The sequence below is a fragment of the Hyaena hyaena genome, unplaced genomic scaffold (assembly GCF_003009895.1).
Source record: "Hyaena hyaena isolate Hyena2069 unplaced genomic scaffold, ASM300989v1 scaffold_284, whole genome shotgun sequence".
Taxonomy (NCBI): domain Eukaryota; kingdom Metazoa; phylum Chordata; class Mammalia; order Carnivora; family Hyaenidae; genus Hyaena; species Hyaena hyaena.
Window position 1 is genome coordinate 988,378 of NW_024080913.1, and position 20,830 is coordinate 1,009,207.

A 20,830-nucleotide genomic window follows, 5' to 3' on the forward strand; every position below is an offset into this window, starting at 1 on the left:
GGCCAAACCAAACATATATGAAGACAGTCATTCACTCTGTGACCGGTAATGACAGGCTGAGAACAGATGTCCTGCCCAACCTGTTTTCTTTTAAAGTAAGCAAACAACCAAAAATGAAATAAAACCAAACACCAATAGTTATTTATGTCCTTTGGAAAAGAGAGAAGCCATGTTTCAATATTTTATGTGGAAATGGAAGAAGACTGCATTCTCTCTAGTCTTTGCATATGTATCTTCTTTTTACCAAGAAAAATAGTATTTCTTTGAGAGCAATACAGAAAGATGAAAGACCATGTGTACTGCAAAAGTATGGTTTATACGGTATATAAGCTAAAAAGTTTAAATGTCACTACACTTAAAATTAATTTTTCTTAATTACATTTAACTGCCATTTATTGAATGCCTACTATATGCCAGGCCCTGGAATGGGTGATTTTCTTACATTGAATTTAATGTAAAGTTCGGAGTCATAATCTCCAAATTATAGGTAAGAAAACCGAGGGCTTCTTTTTATAAAGTCAAGCAACTTACCCTAAGTTATACCACTAGTAAGTAACAATGTCAGAATCAGTCAGGTTTTTCCAAATACAAAGTTTAATCACTTACCCAAATATACCACCTTGCCTCCCTTTTCTCTTCGTTTCCCCCTGCCTACAATCCCACTTCCCAATCATACCCATCCAGCAGGGAAGTAATAGAGTTGCTAAGATCTGGAAATTCTGACAAGCCAGTTTAAAAGGCTGACCCCTGCACCCCAACCGCCCTTCTCACATTCCCTGTTTGACTTCCACTTCTAGGAAAGCTAATCTGCTCACATCTTGATTTAAAGCCTTTACAGAGAATATCCCATTTATAAGTTACTACAATCAAGCCATGTCTCTCTTTTCCCTCAAAGTCATGCTCCTACTTTAGAAAGCTTTCTCAAATTAACTGCATTCAATGTCAACTGTTTTTTTGCATACAAACACTTAGAAAATAGGTATTCAGTATATGTTATTATGAATCTGTGCATTTAAAACTGCATTCTGTGACACACCAACATTGAGTCATTTTCAAGTCTGAGTAATCCATCTCCCCAACTGGAATATAAAGGAGGTACAGGGGTCTGTCTGCTTTTCCTTTCCTGTTTTCTTACAGTTTATACTGTAGTACATATCACATACCCGGTGCATGACAAACATTAGAGCTACCGTCTCAGACTCTATGAGAAAGCTGCTGCACCACGGGAGAAATCCAACTTGCCTACCTGCTGGGGGCCAGGCCTTGATATAGCCTGTGCAGTGGACCACCACAAAATGAGCTTCCCCATCCTTCACAGAGCCGAGTCCATTCCTAGAAGAAGTACATGAGTGAGGAGAAAACCCTACCCAGTAACATTTAAAAGGCAATGCTGGCTTAGTACCTTTACCTTTAGGCTCTTGGATGTTTAGAAAACTGGTCACTTTTTGACCTCTGCCACCCCAAAGTGACCACCATATTTCTGAGCCTTGCCAAAGTAGAGCAACCAAAAGGTATTACAGCAGAAAGAAAGTTGGTAAAGTGTCAGGGCAACTTCTTTAAAACAAGATGAGCAAAAGAAGCTGTAGAAGGTCAGGAAAATATTGCCAGAATATTAGGTAAGTGGGAAATGAGGGAGAAAGGTAAGGGCTGCTTCAGGGAGTAGTACATACAGTAAGACAGTTTAAAAAGTGAGGATCTCTATAGGAACTGGGCCATCCCTTTGCTTTTCCACTGTTGAGGATCTCACCTGCATCTGTTCCTCACAAAGCTCAGTCTATTCACGGAGACCGGGTCCACAGAGCTATTGCCACACCTGTTTCAAGGAACAGACATTAAAAGCAATTATGCCATGCTATTAAAGAACTTTCCATCTGTAACAGCCAGATAACAGGCTCTGGATACATGAGACACAGAAGGATAAATAAATCAGGTTTGGTATTTCTACAATTTGTAAATGCCCCCAAAATCTGAGGCTCAAAATGCCCCACACACTCTTCAGATACAGAAATTCTCTACACTGGGGTCAGAATACTTTTTGTGTAAAGGACCAGATGGTAAATATTTCAGCTTTCATGGACCATAAAATCTGTTGCAACTAGTCAACTCTGCCATCAGGGCATGAAAACAGCCGCAGACAACACGTAACAAGTGCACATGACTATGTTCCTATCAGGCTTTCTTTGCAAATAAAGAGTTGTGGTTTGCAGACTCCTGTCCTGTACCACAACCCGATCTATTTGCAATTTTTCATCATTATTTATCTTGCTTCTCCCTACGTTTCTACATAGACCATGTCCACATACTGAGACATTCTCTCCCACCCTCTCCACTTTCCTTCTCTCGTTTCTTTATAATAATAATAGGTGGGGCACCTGGGTGGCTCTGTCAGTTAAGCGTCCAACTTCGGTTCAGATCATGATCTCACGGGGTTCGAGCCCCGCGTCGGGCTCTGTGCTGACAGCTAGCTCAGAGCCTGGAGCCTGTTTCAGATTCTGTCTCCCTCTCTCTCTCTGACCCTCCCCTGCTCACCCTGTCTCTCTCTCTCAGAAATAAATAAAAAACATTTTAAAAATTAAAAAAAAAAGGTAAAACTTACATAGAGCTTAATATGTGCCATGCACTATTCTAAGCATCCTTACATATATTTATTCATCTCATCCTCTTAACAATTTTATGAAGCTGATATTAAAATAATTCCATTAGATGAAATCACAACACGAAGTAGTCCTGTAATCTGCTCAAGGACCCAGAAGATACTAAGTGGCAAATTCAGTAAGTTGGTTCCAGAAGTTATCCTAAACCACTAAGCCACATAATATTCAATTCCGTAAATCTCTCAGGAAACCTTTCTTAATATCCTACTCATCATTTCTAATAAGCATCCTTACTAGATACTATAAATTAATAAATTTCTATTACACAATCTGAACTTATTTTGTGACTTTAAGAGAGACCTTTTCTACTTGTGTAGAATGTACCACCATACTTTCTTCAGAATACTAAAATATATAGTTTATAAACACTAAATACTAACTGAAAGACATAATAAAGTATCAACACTCTATGAAAAAAAGAAAAATGCAGCAATGGCTTGAGTACGTGGATGTTGTCTTGTGATATACTGGGAAGAATAGAGTCTTTGGAATCTGACTACTGTGGATTAAAATAAAATTCTGGGGCACCTGTGTGGCTCAGTCAGTTGTGTCTGACTTTAGCTCAGGTCATGATCTCACAGTTCATGAGTTCGAGTCACACATGAAGCTCTGTGCGGACAGTGCTGATCCTGCTTTGGGTTCTCTGTCTCCCTCTCTCTGCACCCCTGTCTCTCACAAATAAATAAACATTTAAAAAATAATAAAGTAAAATCCTGTACCAGGCATTATCTATGTAATTCTGGGAAGTTAATTTTTTGAGGGTTTTTTTTTTTGAGGTTTTGGGGTTTTTAAAAATTTTTTAATAGTTCTTATTTATTTTTGAGACAGAGAGAAACAGAGCATGAACAGGGGAGGGGCTGAGGGAGAGGGAGACACAGAATCCGAAACAGGCTCCAGGCTCCGAGCTGCCAACATAGAACCCGATGCGGGGCTCGAACCCACAAACCACGAGATCATGACCTGAGCTGAAGTCGGACACTTAACCGACTGAGCCACCCAGGTGCCCCAAGGTTTTGGTTTCTTTTAACAGCAAAATAAGTACCATGAATTCGACTCTGAAGGACAGATGTGGGAAATGAGACAACAGCAATAAACCTTCTGGCATACTGTCTGGCACGGGAGGAGTTCATTAAAATTTAGTTTCCTTATCCTTTATTCTGTTACAACCCATGTGGTGACAGTTAAATGTAATCCAAATAGAGCTTGGGTTTAAAAGTTGAACTCCTCTAACCAGAAATCAAGCCCTCTGCTACTATGCCTATGTCAAACCACAGTCCTCAGCCTGACACTCACCTCATACGGCAAATAAATGATCTCCTTGAGCCCATACACATCCTCATGGAAGACTGCTGCCCTTCTTTTTTCACTGTTCCAGTCTTCAGATCAAGGATACGCCCTGAAAAATTATGTGACGAGCAGTGTGGAGTGTGTTCTTATATGTGGGGAAACGCGGGAGAGACACTGGAGGCAAAGGTAAGTATCCTGTTCATTCCCTCCAATCTCCTTGCTCATAACAGAATAGGCCAAGTAGGGGATGGATTTTTTTCAAGCCTAAAATAGCTCAATTCCCATCAATGAATCTTATACTTAAGTTCAAAGGCACCACTACAGATAACCTTGTGCAAAGAAGGAAGGTAGGAGTGGAAAGTACTGTTGGTAAGCAAAGGGCTAGGCTATATTCTTGGGTCTCGTTTTATACATGTGCATGCACACATGCACGCTGAGGGAGCGTCACTGTTTAAAAACAAATATTTTTATATGCTATAGAAACATATACCTGTTTCCAGCCAAAACTGTTCCTCCCTTTATTATATAGAAACAAATGGCAACTTTTGGGAAAAAGAACTAGAAAAATAAAACCCATAAAAACCTAAAAGAAGGAAAAACTAAAACAGTATCACTATAACTGTAGTGGACTGTCTTATATTTTAATTACCAGTATTGATTGGCTTCCACTTTAATTTTTTTTTCCAGACTTGCTCTACGAACACTTATGTTTCCTAGAGCCAAACCCTGGCAAAAGGACTGAATAGCATTAAAAAGGCGGGGGGGGGGGGGGGGGGGGGGGGGGGGGCGGGACAAGATAGAAAAATAGTAGATACAACCAAACAAAGAAAAAAGAACCTATATGGATAACCACTCCCCTCTAAAATAATAGTCTATTATCACAGAACCCAGTATAAAGCCAAATTCATGCACAAACAGGTAGAAAGAAATACCAGATACAAGTAAAAATACCCATACAAGTAAGACAGAAACATCAAGAATTTAATTCTTTTAAGGTGAAAAAAAAAGTTGACTATAGATTTGGTTTTTACTTACTGCATTATTTATATTAAAATTAAACTTCTTTATGTGCCCTGTCGCTAAAGAAACATTTTCTAAAGATAAGCTCAATATTCAATTATATTATCTGCATGTGGATAGAAAAAACTGATGATATTCATTAAAGCAGAAAATTCTAGAGGCCTTGCCAGATTCAATGAACAAATTAAAGAGCTAAAACACCTCTTGTGTTTCAGAAGAAACGAAAGAACTTCCCATTCATTTTCCATGCACATACTTCATACCTGTCAGCGCATTTTCCGAAGTGGAAAGCTGCTCACGGAGTTTGTCCACGTCATCTGGATGCACCTGATCATAGAGTGTGCTACCGAACCATTCAGACTGTGGCTGGTTCAAAACAGGGGTCACTGAGTCAGAGACATAAACCACCCGGCCTGTCTCACAGGAGACAATAAACAGAAAGCCATCCGCTGCCTCCAAGATCAAATGTTTGAGTTCCTGTCCAAACAAGAGAAATACAAGTTAACACTGAACTCTTAAAAGCTAAGTATTATCCATGGAAAAAAGTAAGACAGTACAGGCCTTATGTATCTCCCCAGAAGCAACTGCTGGCTCCTGCCTGATCCAAGGCCATAGCTTTACAACTTTTTATGATTTTACTCTACAAATATGCTCATTTTCACTTGCTTTCCCCTCAGATGTATAAACATGACCAAGATTTCTCAATTCCATACAAATTTTTCCTCAACTTTGCCCAAATCATCTCTTTTTCAGCGCCAAGTTTATGTTATGAAAAATGTTCTATTCACTGGCTTTATTCTCCTCTCTTTCAATTATTTCTCAATCACACTACAATCTTCACTCTAAACCATTCATGTTGTTTGCAGCAGGTTATCAATGTCCTCCTAACTGCCAACTCAAGTCCTCTTTCCTGGGTCCTTATCATGTTACTCGACTCTTCTGCAGAATCTAAGAATGTTGTCCACTCTATCCTTTTAAGTTTTATTTTCCTCTAGCTTCTATAATACTGTCCCCAACTTTTGCTGCACTTCTAGATGTCCCTTCTCTCCTTCAGGCTCCCTTCCCTTTGTTCAAGTATAGGGATTTCCAAAGTTATATCTTAAGTTCTCTTCTCTATTTATACCAAACTCTCTCCCTGAGAAATCATATCCAGTCCTCCGTGCTATGAAATGATAACCCAAATCTACATCTTTAGACTTGCCTAAACTTTTCTTCTTTATCTTTAAGCAGACCTGAATTCCTGAATTCCAACTATCTGTTAAACATTTCCACTTAGATATTCTACCAGCAATTCGATTTCAACATCTCAAACGATGTCATGATCTCCCCCTCCAAAGAACAATCCACTGTGCTCTTCTAGCATTTTTTAAAAATTTATTTATTTTCCGAGAGAGAGAGAGAGAAAATGTGCAATGGGGGAGGAAAAGGGAGAGAGAGAATCCCAAGCAGGCTCTGCACTATCAGGCCCAACTCGGGGTTGTAGCTCACAAACCATGAGATCATCGCCTGAACTGAAATCAAGAGTCAGCTTAACTAGCTGACCCAGCCAGGCACCCCCAGCATTTCCTTTCTTGATTAACAGTATCACCTTCCTCTCAGGCTACAAGACTCAAAATCTAATTATTCTCTTTTATGCTCTAGTGAGAACTGTTTTATCAATTCCATTTCCAATACTACATCACTGTCCTAGTCATCTTATGCCAAAACTAATGAAATGCTCTCCCTGCTTTCATTCTCTCCAATCCAGCCTTAAAATGCTACATTGACCAATACATGTTCTATGGTTTCCCACTGCCTAAAAATACCTAAATTCTGTAACAGAACACCTAAATATTGCATCATCAGGTCCAAGCCTACCTACTATCCTCTCCCAAGCCTTGCTAACCTACTTCATTTGCCTTGAATAACCAAATCATTCTTACCAGCCATTTGCTGAGTTATCCCAATACTATTCCCATACTCTTCCCCTTCCGTGTTTATACTTCTACAGGACTTAATGCGGCACCCGAGCATAGAACTGATTGTGTGTTTATATTGTGATTTATTTATTTACCTCTTTCCACCAGTGACTATCTCTTATATCTTTGTTTTCCTCTTTATCTCTTATCTCTTTGTTTTTCTTATAGCACAAAACACCTGGTTAGCCCACAAAAGGTGCATGACTGGAGTCGACTGAATCAGTATCTCTATGTCTGTTGTTAGAACAAACTGATTATTCCAAAATACATATATATAAAACCCATACTATGTGTGCTTTCATACAGACAATCCTATTTGGAAAATTATTTTTTTTCTCAATTTTTTTAATGTCTTTATTTTGAGAGACAGAAACAGAGAGCAAGTGGGGGAGGGGCAGAGAGAGGGAGACACAGAATCTGAAACAGGCTCTCCAGGCTCTGAGCTAGCTGTCAGCACAGAGCCTGATGCGGGGCTCGAACCCACGGACTAGGAGATCATGACCTGAGCTGAAGTCAGACGTTTAACTGACTGAGCCACCCAGGCACCCCTGGAAAATTATTCTTATTGCTTTCTTCCAAACCACATTCCTTCCTTCTAGTCCTTTGAATAAAAGGGTAACATTATGGGTCAATTTTTCTTTCTTATATTTCCTGTATTTTCCAAATTTTTCTGCAAAAACACTGTTATTTTTTTATTATTATTAGAGAGAAAGATAGTGCACATACAAAGTGGGGTAGAGGCGCAGAGGTAGCCAGAAAGAGAGCCCCAAGGAGGCTCCGTGCTCAGCACAGAGCCCCACACGGGCTCAGTCCCATGACCCTGGAATCATAACCTAAGCTGAAATCAAGAGTCAGGCACTCAACTGACTGAGCCACCCAGCCACCCTCGCTGTGTTATTAAAAAAAAAGTTTTTAAAACATTTATTTATTTTTGAGAGGGGGGGAGGGAAAGAGAGAGAGGGAGACACAGAATCTGAAGCAGGCTCCAGGCTCTGAGCTGTTAGCACAGAGCCCGACGTGGGGCCTGAACTCAAACTGTGAGCTTGTGACCCAAGTCCAAGTCAGACACTCAACTGACTGAACCCCACCCCCACCCCGCCCCAGCACTCCCTCCTTCCCCTGGTATTACATTTAATCACTGAAACAGAACACAGCTTCTTTACTCTTAAAAGTCTTGCTGACCATCCTCACTCAGCCCTAGTTATTCTATTCATTTTAGCCATCCCTCCAGTGGATGTTTATCTAGTCTCATAAATTGTTAATGAGTTTTTAAAAATGTTTTGGTGTTTATTTATTTTGAGAGAGAGTGCATACAAGTGGGAGAAGGGCAGAGAGAGGGAGAGAGAGAGAATCCCAAGCAGGCTCTGCACTGTGCGCATAGAGCCCAATGCGGGGCTCAAACTCACGAACCATGAGATCATGACCTGAGCCAAAATCAAGAGACGGATGCTTAACTGACTGAACTACTCAGGTGCCCCAAATTACTAAAATGTATTTTTTTAATGTATTTTTTCTCCATGCATTTTCCTCTCATTTTTCACATAGGTGTGTATCCAGCCACTGTTAAATATTCATATTCAGACTGACTTCCATCCACTCACATATTCATATTTAGACTGAGTCCCTGAAAGGCTGAAATGTCTTTACCTTCTGTATTTTTTTCACTACACATACCAGAGCACACCTCTAAGGAACAATGACTGCCTTGTTAGATTCCTTTTATCACCAAAACTGAACACTGCTTCAGGATAAGAAATAGATTTTTTTTCCATCTTCTAGAACCCTAAAGACAAGAGGACTGGTTCCATGGACACAGTCATCTCTTCTTTCTGCAGTTCCACTCTTTTTCCACTTTACAGGCTGTATTCATGAGTGAAACCTAAAATACCTTTAAGCTTGCCAAATTGTTTGCAAAAGTCTTCTGTAGTTCTCACTGTTCCAATGCTAATGAATGTATAGCCAGGAACTGAAACTACTTTCCCATGGTCTGAATTCTTCCTAAACAGCTGCATTCTTGTACTTTACACAGTCTACAGACTCAGCTCTGCTCTGACTCCCAATACAGGGCACTAATTAGAATTACAGTTATCTATCCCCAAAAGATCAAAACTTTCAGATTCTAGAGTCGCTCAGAGTTGTGCATCCCAGTGACCTGATCAGTGAGGAACGAAGGCTTGTAGGTGCCATCAGTGGATGTATTCCCAGTTCCTCGCAAAGACTTCATGTGAGAGACTGCCATGCGTAAGATGGTTAGCTTGTCTGGTTTTCGAGCCAGGGCACTACAGGTGGGCACCATGTCTGACAGTTCTGTGATGTAGGCTGTCATCTTGTTCCGTCGCCGCCGTTCAATTTCACTATGATTTTCCCTGCATGGAGAGAAAGAGAGAGAGAGAGATGCCCCACCCAGGTGGTCACAGGTGGCCATTTGAGAGCAGGGACAGTGATATAAATACCAAGTGAGCTGCTGAAGAAATGTGGTATTTGGATTTAGGAGTGCAGAAGTCTCAGAAGGTAGAGTCATGTTTGCCAGCCTTCTCATGCAGAGCAAGCATGGAACAGAAGCTAACAAGGCAGACAGAGAATAAGCAGATACCAGCAATTCTACCTCCTAGAAATGTAACTTCCTCTGTAAATTACCAGTACATCAGAACAAAAAAAATGTTTTAAGAAATTAGTCTTTTTTTTTAATTGTTTATTGTCAAGTTGGTTTCCATATTAGAAATTACAGTCTTAAAAAGATGTTGATTCATTTTAGTTCCTGAGAGATAAGTAATCTCTGCTTAGCTAATTCCATGTTTATTAATTCAACTTTTTGAGGCTGAAAACAAAATTATCAGCTTTTTGCAACACAAGTATGTGGCCCAACCATTGATACAAGAATTGACAGTATAGATTTCTTTGGCCTATAAAATGTTACTTGTTCTAAGCTTCTCTCTTATTCTCAATACTAGAGGCAGAATTGGAAGATTTTGAAGTTATTTGTCTCACTAATGCACAAAGTCCTACTCTCTATCTGGGTGTTGTGCCAGGGCACTGAGATTTTAAGATATCTACCAGAGGCCCCTTCTGGGTCCCCAGTTGGAACAAAATGAATTGGAGAGTGGGGAGGAAAAGGCCTGAAAACAGACCAGTTGGAGTTCAAGAGTAATTAGATCATATTTCCAATGCAGACTTCCTCGAAATCAAGAGAGAATCTTACCACTGTTAAAAATAATAATCCAGTAGTTTTCACACTGGATTTCTGAAAAGCCCCACAGGTCCTCAGTGTCTTCCATGGGGATGCCTCAAAGAGACAACCACACAGTGTGCTCGTTTCTGCTTCTATTTGAGAGGCTTTGCTTTATCGTTATTTACTTGCATTACCACTTAAGGATCCTATTAAATAAAAGTTCTTTGTGAAAAAAAGAAAGCAAAACAACTGATCGAACATAAAGTGATTTCTTTATGAGACGAGGTTAAGCAGTTAAGTGACCTTCCCAAGGGCAGCACTCATTCATTCCCAATGAACACAGTGGTCTTCCCGCCGCAGCATGCCAAATCAGCTTTCTGAAGAGTGAAAGAGTTGGCAGGAAATGGCAACAAACTGAGCTTCTGGCCCGGGTGAAAAAAGTAATGATAGATTGGGGGTAGGGGGAGGCAACGTAGTAAAAACAGGTGTTGGTATCAATGATCTATCTCCTGCTGAGTGGTCCCAAATCACAGAAACCACAAAGTAAAAACTCAGGTACAACATTAGTATCATAGTATTTCTACATTACTGACAATAGTCTCCAAAGACAGCTCTAGAGCCTCCTTTCCAAGTGGCAAAAAGATCTCACCACATAGGTCCATATTTGTTAATTTCCCTGAGAAACATTCTACTCTCAAAACTTAAAGCACCCATCCTCCTAGCATCTGACAGATTTCTAACACTGAAATCCAGAAGGCTGATCTTTTCATTAACCACATCAAGGCTGCTAAAACTTTTCTGGGAAACCACAAAAAATTCAATCACCAAAGCAAGGCTGTAATGCTATGACACAGTAATCTAGCTTGTGAGTCTACACAGGAAAATAAGAGTGTGCTTTCTAGAGAGGCGTGGAACAAATGCTAACGCCTAAATGTTGGGAACCAGTCGCAAACACAGGTATATTTATTAGTCTTCTGGGTTGTTTTTTTCCAAATGTTTATTTATTTTTGAGAGAAAGAGAGACAGGCAGAGGATCTGAAGCAGGCTCCACACTGTCAGCTTGAACTCATGAACCATGAGATCATGACCTGAGCTGAAGTTGGATGCTTATCTGACTGAGCCTCCCAGGCATCCCTATTAGTCTTCTGATAAAAGATCATTTCCCTGCTAAAGCACCACCTGACACAGCTGCCTCGTTTCTGAAGACTTTTATTCTGTGAAACTTTGTGCTGAGATAATGAGGAAAAGAGAAAACTACAAAATTATTAGCAGTTTCTTAAATTCCTCAACTCACCCACTTTCTGACTGGGGAAGCCAAAGTTCCTGTTATACACAAACTTCTACAAACTTGTCCTCTCTTGTCACAGATAAGGAAAAACACAAAGAGAAAGGGGAAGAAAACAGCAGAGTAAGAAAAAGGAAAAAGCAGCAGCAACTGCTTCATCATGCTCAAAAACACTGTTCTCCTACCTGGCGAGTCTCTCTTTATCCGCAGAACTCTGTTCATCATCCGACCTAAAAATAGAATTAATGAACTAAGCTAAAATAAAAATAAAAAGAAAAAAAAAAGAAGGAAAGATGGATGAATGGATGGAAGGAGAGGGGAAAGGAAAAGAAAAAGGAAATAGAACAAAATAGATGCAGAGAAAGGAACATTAAAATATGGACAGGAACCTTGCCTGTAACTCTAAAAAAGTCATTTGTTAGGATAAAGAAAAATTAACTTATAGGACAAAGGCTGACATAAAAGCAAGGCCAATATTCATAATAAGTAAACACAGTCTGAACACAGAAAGCACTTTACCAATCTCTGTAGAGACCAATGATACATAGTTTAAACAAGAGGCAAACAAGGGAATACCATTCTCACACACTGCTCCCAATCTGAAAATAAAATTATATCTATATATGCTATTCTATAATAAAAAAAACCTAAGAGATTTTCATGATGAGGATGTCAAACAAATGATCACAAAATATAATCTCTCTGTAACACATAGATGCATACACATGTACTCGCAGATAAAATAGCCAAACAGGATTCAGTGGAGTGTATATAAATACAACTTAAGAATTAGGTTTCTGGGACATCCCATATCACTGATTTGATACTGAAGTAGTAAATTTCTTTCTTTTTTTTAATTTTGAGAAAGAGAGCATGTACATGGGGAGAGGTGGAGAGACAGAGACAGAGAGAGACAATCCCAAATGCAGAGCCCAACATGGGGGGCTTCAGTCCCACAAACCATGAGATCATGACCTGGGCCAAAATCAAGAGTCATATGCTCAACAGACTGAGCCACCCAGACACCCCAGTAGTAAATTTCTATTAGTCACTCTCCCATTTCTTTGCAGGGCCAACTCTTCCTCCCCTGGAGGAGCTACAAAGTATTACCACTACATTTTTCTGGAAAACTTAACTTTGAGTTGGTGGCAACTGAAGAAACATCAAGATGTTGGTAGGCCAGTGTATCAGTAATTGATTCCCTTTTAAACAGAGAACTAGACAAAAAAGCCTCAAATAAAATGTCTACATAAAGTATGACATATTAACAGGCTGAAAGACTATTTAGTTGTGACATGTACAATGACTTTATCAGTACATGGGAAAGTTTCTATAAAATGGTCAATGAGGGTAGGCTTGTCAGTTAAGCATCTGACTCCTGATTTTGGCTCAGGTCATGATCTCATGGTTTGTGAGACCAAGCCCCATGTGAGACTCTGTTGATAGTGGGGAAGCCTGCTTAGGATTCTCTCTCCATCTCTCTCTGCCACTCCCCCACTCACACACATATTCCCTATCAAAATAAATAAATTAACTTAAAAAATAAATAGAAATCTTTAAAAAATAAATAGGGGCACCTGGGTGGCTCAGTTGGTTAAGTGTCCAAATCTTGATTTCAACTCAGGTCATTATCTCATGGTTTGTGGAATCAAGCCCCCTGAGGGGCTCTGACAGCATGGAGCTTGCTTGGGATTTTCCCTCTCCTTTCCTCTCTGTCCCTCCCCAACTCACGCACACCTATGTGCACACCAATCCGCACATACACACGCTCTCGCTCTCAAAATAAATAAACTTAAAAAAATGGTCAACAGGGAAAGAGAGTCAAAATAACACAGTAACAAAAAGAACAAAAATAGAAAAATTTACATATGCTGATAAGAAGAGCAAGACAACTGTGTTATATTAAGTAGTTCAAAGTTTCATGTTCATTGGGTTATTACAGTTCCTTAACAAACTACAAATATTTTTTCAAAGAATTGAGAAAATACATACATTTTCAGTTTTTGAAGACCCTCTACTGAATTCCCAAGGAGGATATGTGAGGTGAACCGCGTAACAAATCCTCTCTTAATGGAATGAGTTGTTTGAAAGAAAGTTAACTATCTAAAATTCCTATTATTATTTCTACTACTACATATGCTTTATCCACTCTCAGATCTCTGAATGAAATATGTGAATGTATAAATATTTAAATTAAGTAGGACAAATGAAAACTAAAATAATTTAAGTAATGTTTTCATAGCTTTTTGAAATTTCAATCAAGAGACTGTGAACCTGTACCATTAGTACTATTTGATGGCTTGACCTTTTTTATTTTTATTTATTTTTATTTTTTTAAATATTTTATTTATTTCTGAGAGAGAGAGAGAGAGAGAGACAGCATGAGCAGGGGAGGGTCAGAGAGAGAGGGAGACACAGACTCTGAAACAGGCTCCAGGCTCTGAGCTGGCAGTCAGCACAGAGCCCGATGCGGGGCTCAAACCCACAAACCGCGAGATCATGACCTGAGCTGAAGTCGGATGCCCAACCGACTGAGCCACCCAGGCGCCCCTTTATTTTTTTAAAGTTTATTTATTTAAGCAATCTCTACACCCAACATGGAGCTTGAACTCAGGACCCCAAGATCAAGAGTCACATGTTCCTCTAACTGAGGCCTCTCCCTGAGGGCTTAACTTTCTAATGCAGCTCGAAAAACTGTTCCCCAAGTATCTATGATTAATTTCTCAGTTTAGAGATAGCTCATGTCCTGAAGTATTTACAAGTATCTACTTCAATAAATAAACCCTTTGAAAATCTCTTAAATTCACTTCTTTCCTCTTGCCATTGCCTCCACTCTACCCCAGGCACTTAGGAATTTACAGCTCTCTTATTATTTCAATAGCCTCCCATCTGCCTCCCTGACCAAGTGCTTCTCTTTAATCAATCCTGTACTGCTACTAGTTCAAACTATCATGCACCACCACCACCACCACCACTACTACATCTCTGTGCTACTAGAGAAAAATTCCATATACGTTTTATTTATTAAAATCTCTTGTTCCACGTCTATAGTAGCATCTTACTGCTTCAGATAGTAATAAGCTACTCTGACATTTCTTAGCCTTCTACATCAGTTCTCAAAGTATGGTCCTGAGATTAGCAAAATCAGGAGTAAATGTATCTTAAGTATTCAGTTAAGCACTGGATTTTTTATTACTCATTTTTCTGAGGTGGCTGCAAAACTCAATTAAAAGAAACAAATTTACAGTTTAATAATATACAGAATGAACTTCCTAAAAACAAAACATCTGACTTGAGAAGGATTTGTTTAATAAAAAGTATTTTTCATAATCTTGACAAAATTTAAAGAAGTGTATTCCAATCAAAATTCATCTCCACAAAAAACTGTTTCTGTTGTCATTTTTAAAAGAAAACTCTTATCTGCACAAATTTTGTGGATCCATTAATAATAAATGGAACCAAGAAACCCACAGCCCGTGTTCCTGTGGATGCCCAGCAAGCAGTGTAGAGTTACCAATCATATGAATAAAAACACTGTGTAAACCCACCATCAGTTTGAAGCCATGTTACCTGAACAGCTGTCATCCCTAACTCTGTCAGCTTTCAAGGCAGGAAGAAGCCCGGACAGAGAAACTAACTCCCAGTGAGATCAAATTGAAACTCAATATGCTTGTCTGCCTGACTCCACAAGGCGGCCCAAGAGGCGCTACTACATTACCTGGCAAATCGCTCCTTATCATTAGACATCTGATCGTCCTCGCACCTGAAGAGGAAAAACAGGATTAGCTCAAAGCAGGATACTTGTATCACTTCTCGGCCTTTTGACTAAGATCAAGTGCAAAGCAGGATACTTGTTATATCTATTTCATTCTGAAATGAAAACGAGAAAAGGGGTAAAAATATTCAACAGCGAAAAAAAGTCAATAGAAAAGTATCACAAAGCTTCAGAGACAGTAACGGCATCGCACAGACTTAACCCATGGGTATCATCTGTCAGGTCTCTGATGTTCTCCACCCTAGTTATCAGAACAAGCCAAACAAAGAGGCTGACCTCATGAGGGCACAGCTGACTGCCCTGCCAGCACCACTCTGAGGTTAGGGATAGCTCTGTTTTGTTTAATTGGGGGGGGGGGGGGGGGGTCAGAAAGAGAGGGAGACACAGAATCTGAAAGCAGGCTCCAGGCTCTGAGCTGTCAGCACAGAGCCCGACGTGGGGCTCGAACCCACGAACCGTGAGATCATGACCTGAGCTGAAGTCGGACACTTAACTGACTGAGCCACTCAGGAGCCCCACCATCTTAACCCTTTTTAAGAGTACACTCTGGTAGTGCTAACTATATTCATATTGTTGTGCAACAGATCTAGAGAACAGTTCTAACCTTGCAACACTGAAACTCTGTAGCCAATAAACATCATCTTCCCATCTCCTCCCACCTGGCCCCCAGCTCCCAGCAACCATCACTATGCTTTCTGTCTCTAATTTTGACTACTTTCTTTTTTGATTTTTTAATGTTTATTTATTTATTTTAAAAATATTTTTATTTATTTCTAGGAGAGAGAGAGAGAGACAGCGTGAGCAGGGGAGGGACAGAAAGAGAGGGAGTCACAGATTGAAACAGGCTCCAGGCTCCAAGCTGGCAGTCAGCACAGAGCCTGACGTGGGGCTCAAACCCACGAACCGCGAGATCATGACCTAAGCGAAAGCCGGACGCTTAACTGACTAAGCCTCCCAGGAGCCCCAATGTTTATTTATTTTTGAGAGAGAGAGAGAGACAGAGAGTGTGTGAGTGGGGAGAGGGGCAGAGAGACAGAGAAACACGGAATCTGAAGCAGGCTCCAGGTTCTGAGCTGTCAGCAAAGAGCCCTATGCGGGGTTTGAACTCATGAACTGTGAGATCATGACCTGAGCTGAAATTGGACGCTTAACCGACTGACCCACCCAGGTGCCCCTAATTTTGACTACTTTTGATACCTATTATTGAGACCATACAGTCGTTCTGTGAGTGGCTTATTTTACTTAGTATGATGTCCCCAGTGTTCATCCATATTGTAGCATATGCCAGGATTTCCTTCCTTTTTAAGGCTGAACAATATTCCATCGGACATATATGCCACATTTTCTTTAGGTATTAATCTGTCAATGGATATCTGGGTAGATTCACCTCGGCTATTGTGAAAATGGGGCAGCGAACATGCATGTGCAAATATCTAAGACTCTGCTTTCAATTATTTTGGATATTTATAACCAGAAATGGGTCTGCTGAATCATACAATGATTCTGTTTTTAATTTTTGAGGAATCCATACTTTTCCACAGTGGTTAAATTTACAATTTACATTCCGACCAACAGTGCACAAGGATTCTCATTTCTTCACATCCCTACCCAACACCTACTCTGTTTCTTTGTTGTTGTTTTTTCTTTAATATTTATTTACTTTTGAGAGAGAGAGAGAGAGAGCAGGAGTGGGGGAAGGCAGTGAGAGAGGGAGACACAATTAGAAGCAGGCTCATGCTATCTCTCTCTCAGAAATAAATAAAACATTAAAAAAATTTTTTTAAAAAAACACTACTCTAGGGAGCATCTGAGTGGCTCAATCTGTTAAGCATCTGACTTCGGCTCAGGACATGATCTCACAGTTTGTGGGTTCGAGCCCCGTGTCGGGCTCTGTGCTAACAGCTGGAAGCCTGGAGTCTGCTTCAGATTCTGGATCTCCCTCTCTCTCTGCCCCTTCCCCACTCATATTCTGTCTCTTTCTTTCAAAAAAAAAAAATCAAAAAACCCCCCAAAACGAAAAAAACACTACTCTACGGGTGCCTGGCTAGATCGATTGGTATAGCATACAACTCTTCATCTAGGAGTTGTGAGTTTGAGCCCCATGATGGGTGTAGAGATTACTCAAAAATAGAAATAAAAATAATCTAAAAATAAATTTAAATTAAATTAAAAATAAAAATGCTATTCTCTGGATAATTTAAATTTTCCTTTTCTCACTGTTACAGGATATAGCAAAGATCTATCATCGTCTCCCAAGACAGGTTAAGTCTCACAAAATTTGCAGTTATACCAGTTATTAAATTAGAGCCAAAATTTATACTGCTCCTTCATAGTCTGTAAATCCTCAACTAACCCATAAGAATTTTCAGTTTTTGAAAATAACAGGAGGGGCACCTGGGTGGCTTAGTCAGTTGAGTTTCTGACTTGCTTTTGGCTCAGGTCATGATCCCAGGGTCATTGGATCGAGCCCTGAGTCAGGTTCCACACTGCGTGTGGAACCTGCTTAAGATATTCTTTCTTTCTTGGGCGCCTGGGTGGCTCAGTCGGTTAAGGGTCTGAATTTGGCTTAGGTCAGATCTCACGGTCCATGGGTTCGAGCCCCACATCAGGCTCCTTGCTGACAGATTCTGTGTCTGTGTCTCCCTCTCTCATGACCCTCCCCAACTCATGCTCTGTCTCTGTCTCAAAAATAAACTAAAAAAAAAAAAAAAGATATTCTTTCTTTCTCTTTCTCTCCCCCCACCCCTTTGGCCCTCTCTTCCACCTGTGTTCTCTCTCTCTCTAAAATAAAAAAAGAAGAAAACTTAAAAATAAATAACAGGAAAGCAGAAGAATGGGCAAACATGGAGATGGAGTGGAATTTTAGCTCAAGTACAAATGGTCTGTTCCTATGACACAAACATGGTTTAAATCAGATGCTAGAAACTCCTAGTGAAAACATGTGACCTAAACTGAAAAAAGAGACTGATAATTTACATACTAACTTGGAATCTCAAGAATGAGTCTTCTAGATCCTTACTACTTAAAGCATGGTCAGTGGCTGAAAGCAGCAGCATCACCTAAGAATCAGAATGCTGAACCTTGGGCCCAACCCCAGACCCACTGAATTAGAATCTTCATCTTAACAAGAAACCCCAGGTGGCTCTGTACATGCATTCAAGTTTGAGAAGCACTATTCTAGACACTAGTAACTCTGATACTGTACCTAGGATTTCAAAGCCTTGATATTCTTAAAAATTATTTTATAGATGTCCAGAGAATGTAGCAAAAGGGCATTTGAAGAAATCAATAAAAAGAGATAATAAATTACAACTTTCAAAAGTAGCATCCACCAAGGAGATTTAGTGCTGACTTACAGATACAATGCAAGTAAGGCTTTCATACACTGACCAGAGTGGAAAATTCCAATTGTTTAAAAAGTAAAAAAAAAAAAAAAGAAAAAGAAAAAAGAAAAGAAAGGATCAAGAAATTTGGAGATGCCTCTCTCAGGCATTATGACCCACTCGGTAAAATGAACTATGACAGTCTTTTTTTTATGATTGGGGAAAGGACAAACGAACTTTTCTAGATTGCATATAGTCTGTGCCTACTAGGCTTTGTGGAAACAGAGGCGATGATTCAGGGCCAGAGCTAACGGACAAGTATAAATAAACCTATGGTTACCACTATCCCACTCATATGCACAATACAGTTCCGCTAATAGCATCGATAACTATAATTAGGGATTCCCAACTGGAAGAATTCCCAGTAGAACTGTTTGAAAAAAGTGTATCCTTCCATCAAAATTGAAATATCTTCCCCTCTTCATATTTATTAATAATCATTAATTCTCAAGAGCTCTCGGAGAATTATTTTCTCCAATATTTTGCAATGAATTCTTTATAGTAGCCAATTATGGTTGTTGCTGTTGTTTTAAATCTTTGTTTTTGAGAGACAGAGAGACAGAGTGTGAGCAGGGGAGGGGCAGAGAGAGAGGGAGACAAGAATCTGAAACAGGCTCCAGGCTCTGAGCTAGCTGTCAGCACAAAGCCCAACACGGGGCTCAAACTCACGAACCGCAAGATCATGACCTGAGCCAAAATCCAACAGTTAACCAACTGAGCCACCCAGGCACCCCATTCATGGCTGTTGTTTTCTAGAATATCTGGTAGGGTTCAGCAACTAGTAAGTAGTAAGAGATACAAGCCTCACTTTAAAAATTACTTTAAAAAAAAAAGAAGAAAATATAGATGTCTCTGACATTTAAAACTAAAAAATGGCATAGGAGCACATGTACCCCAATGTTCATAGCAGCACTCTCAACAATAGCTAAAACATGGAAAGAGCCTAAGTGTCCATCAACGGACGAATGGATCAAGAAGATGTGGTTTATCTATACCATGGAATACTACATGGCAATGAGAAACAATGAAATCTGGCCTTGTGTAGCAACATGGATGGACCTTGAGGGTGTTATGCTGAGCGAAATAAGTCAGGCAGAGAAGGACAAATATCATATGTTTGCACGTATAGGAGGATTAGGAGGAACTTGATGGAGGAACAAGGGGGAGAAGAAGGGCGGAAATGGTGGGGGAAAAGGAGAGAGGCAAACCATGAGAGACTCTTGAATGCTGACAAAAACTGAGGACTGATGGATGTGGGGGGGAGGGGGGATGGGCATGGAGGAGGGCACTTTGGGGATGAGCACTGAGTGTTATGTGGAAACTAATTTGACAATAAACTATTTGTAAAAAAAAAAAAATTGCACATGTAAGTGATATCAAAATAAATAAATAAATAAATAAATAAAACTAAAAAATGGCAAGCAATTTACAATTTACAATATGGGCATCCTCCATAAAAAAGCAAAAATTGAGATCATGAATATACATGCACACATAAGCACTGAAATACACTTACATACGTACCGAATATTTCTGGAAGGACACTCAATAAACCGGACACTGTACTTGTCTAAGGGAAAGGGTCTGAAGTGAAAGGCAGATATACTTGCACTATATATAATTTTGTACTGCTTAAAAACTAACAATAACATACATTATTTTTTTTAAGATTTAGTTAATAAAACAAATAAATGGAATCTGGACACTCACATAATATACATATATATTTTTTAAACAGGACTTCTTTAATTATTAAATATTTGTTACTCAGCAAAGCAGACCCACCTAGGTAATATTTTCAACTTTGCAAAGAAAAAAAGGCAGGTTGCAGGCAAGGCTATTTTCCTTTCTTTGATTGTTCCTGCTTTCCTTACTTAAAAATAAAGCCAAACAATTGGTCTTCAGCAAAAATAAGTATTTCCCTTCTCTGAAAGAACTCCCCCATCAATATATCGAAAAAAGTCCAGGGATGCCTGGATGGCACAGTCGGTTGAATGTCCAACTCTTGATTTCAGCTCAGGCCATGATTCCAGGGTTGTGGGATCAAGCCCTACGGTGGGCTCCGAGATGAGCATGGAGCCTGCTCAAGATTTTATCTCTCTCCCTCTGCCCCTTCCCAGCTCACACACTCTCTCTCTCAAAAATAAACTTAAAAAAAAAAAAAAAAAAAGTCCATTTCCAGTGCTCTAAAAGATTCAATATTCAAGAATACAAATACCGGGGTGCCTGGGTAGCTCAGTCGGTTGAGCGTCTGACTTGGCTCAGGTCATGATCTCGCAGTTCGTGCATTTGAATCCTG

The 20,830-nt window shown here is 39.8% G+C and overlaps 1 protein-coding gene across 2 annotated transcripts in view; it reads right to left on the bottom strand.

The window, feature by feature from the left end:
• The window catches only part of ARNT (aryl hydrocarbon receptor nuclear translocator), a 75,594-nt gene that overhangs the window by 21,651 nt on the left and 33,113 nt on the right, over nt 1–20,830 (bottom strand). For both annotated transcript variants that reach the window (XM_039246256.1, XM_039246255.1), the window contains exons 4-10: nt 15,092–15,136; nt 11,559–11,603; nt 9,072–9,285; nt 5,225–5,438; nt 3,948–4,050; nt 1,748–1,813; nt 1,247–1,332 (exon numbers count right to left, since the gene is read on the bottom strand). In XM_039246256.1, coding sequence (XP_039102187.1) covers nt 1,247–1,332; nt 1,748–1,813; nt 3,948–4,050; nt 5,225–5,438; nt 9,072–9,285; nt 11,559–11,603; nt 15,092–15,136 — 773 coding nt within the window. The remainder of the gene's footprint in view (nt 1–1,246; nt 1,333–1,747; nt 1,814–3,947; nt 4,051–5,224; nt 5,439–9,071; nt 9,286–11,558; nt 11,604–15,091; nt 15,137–20,830) is intronic.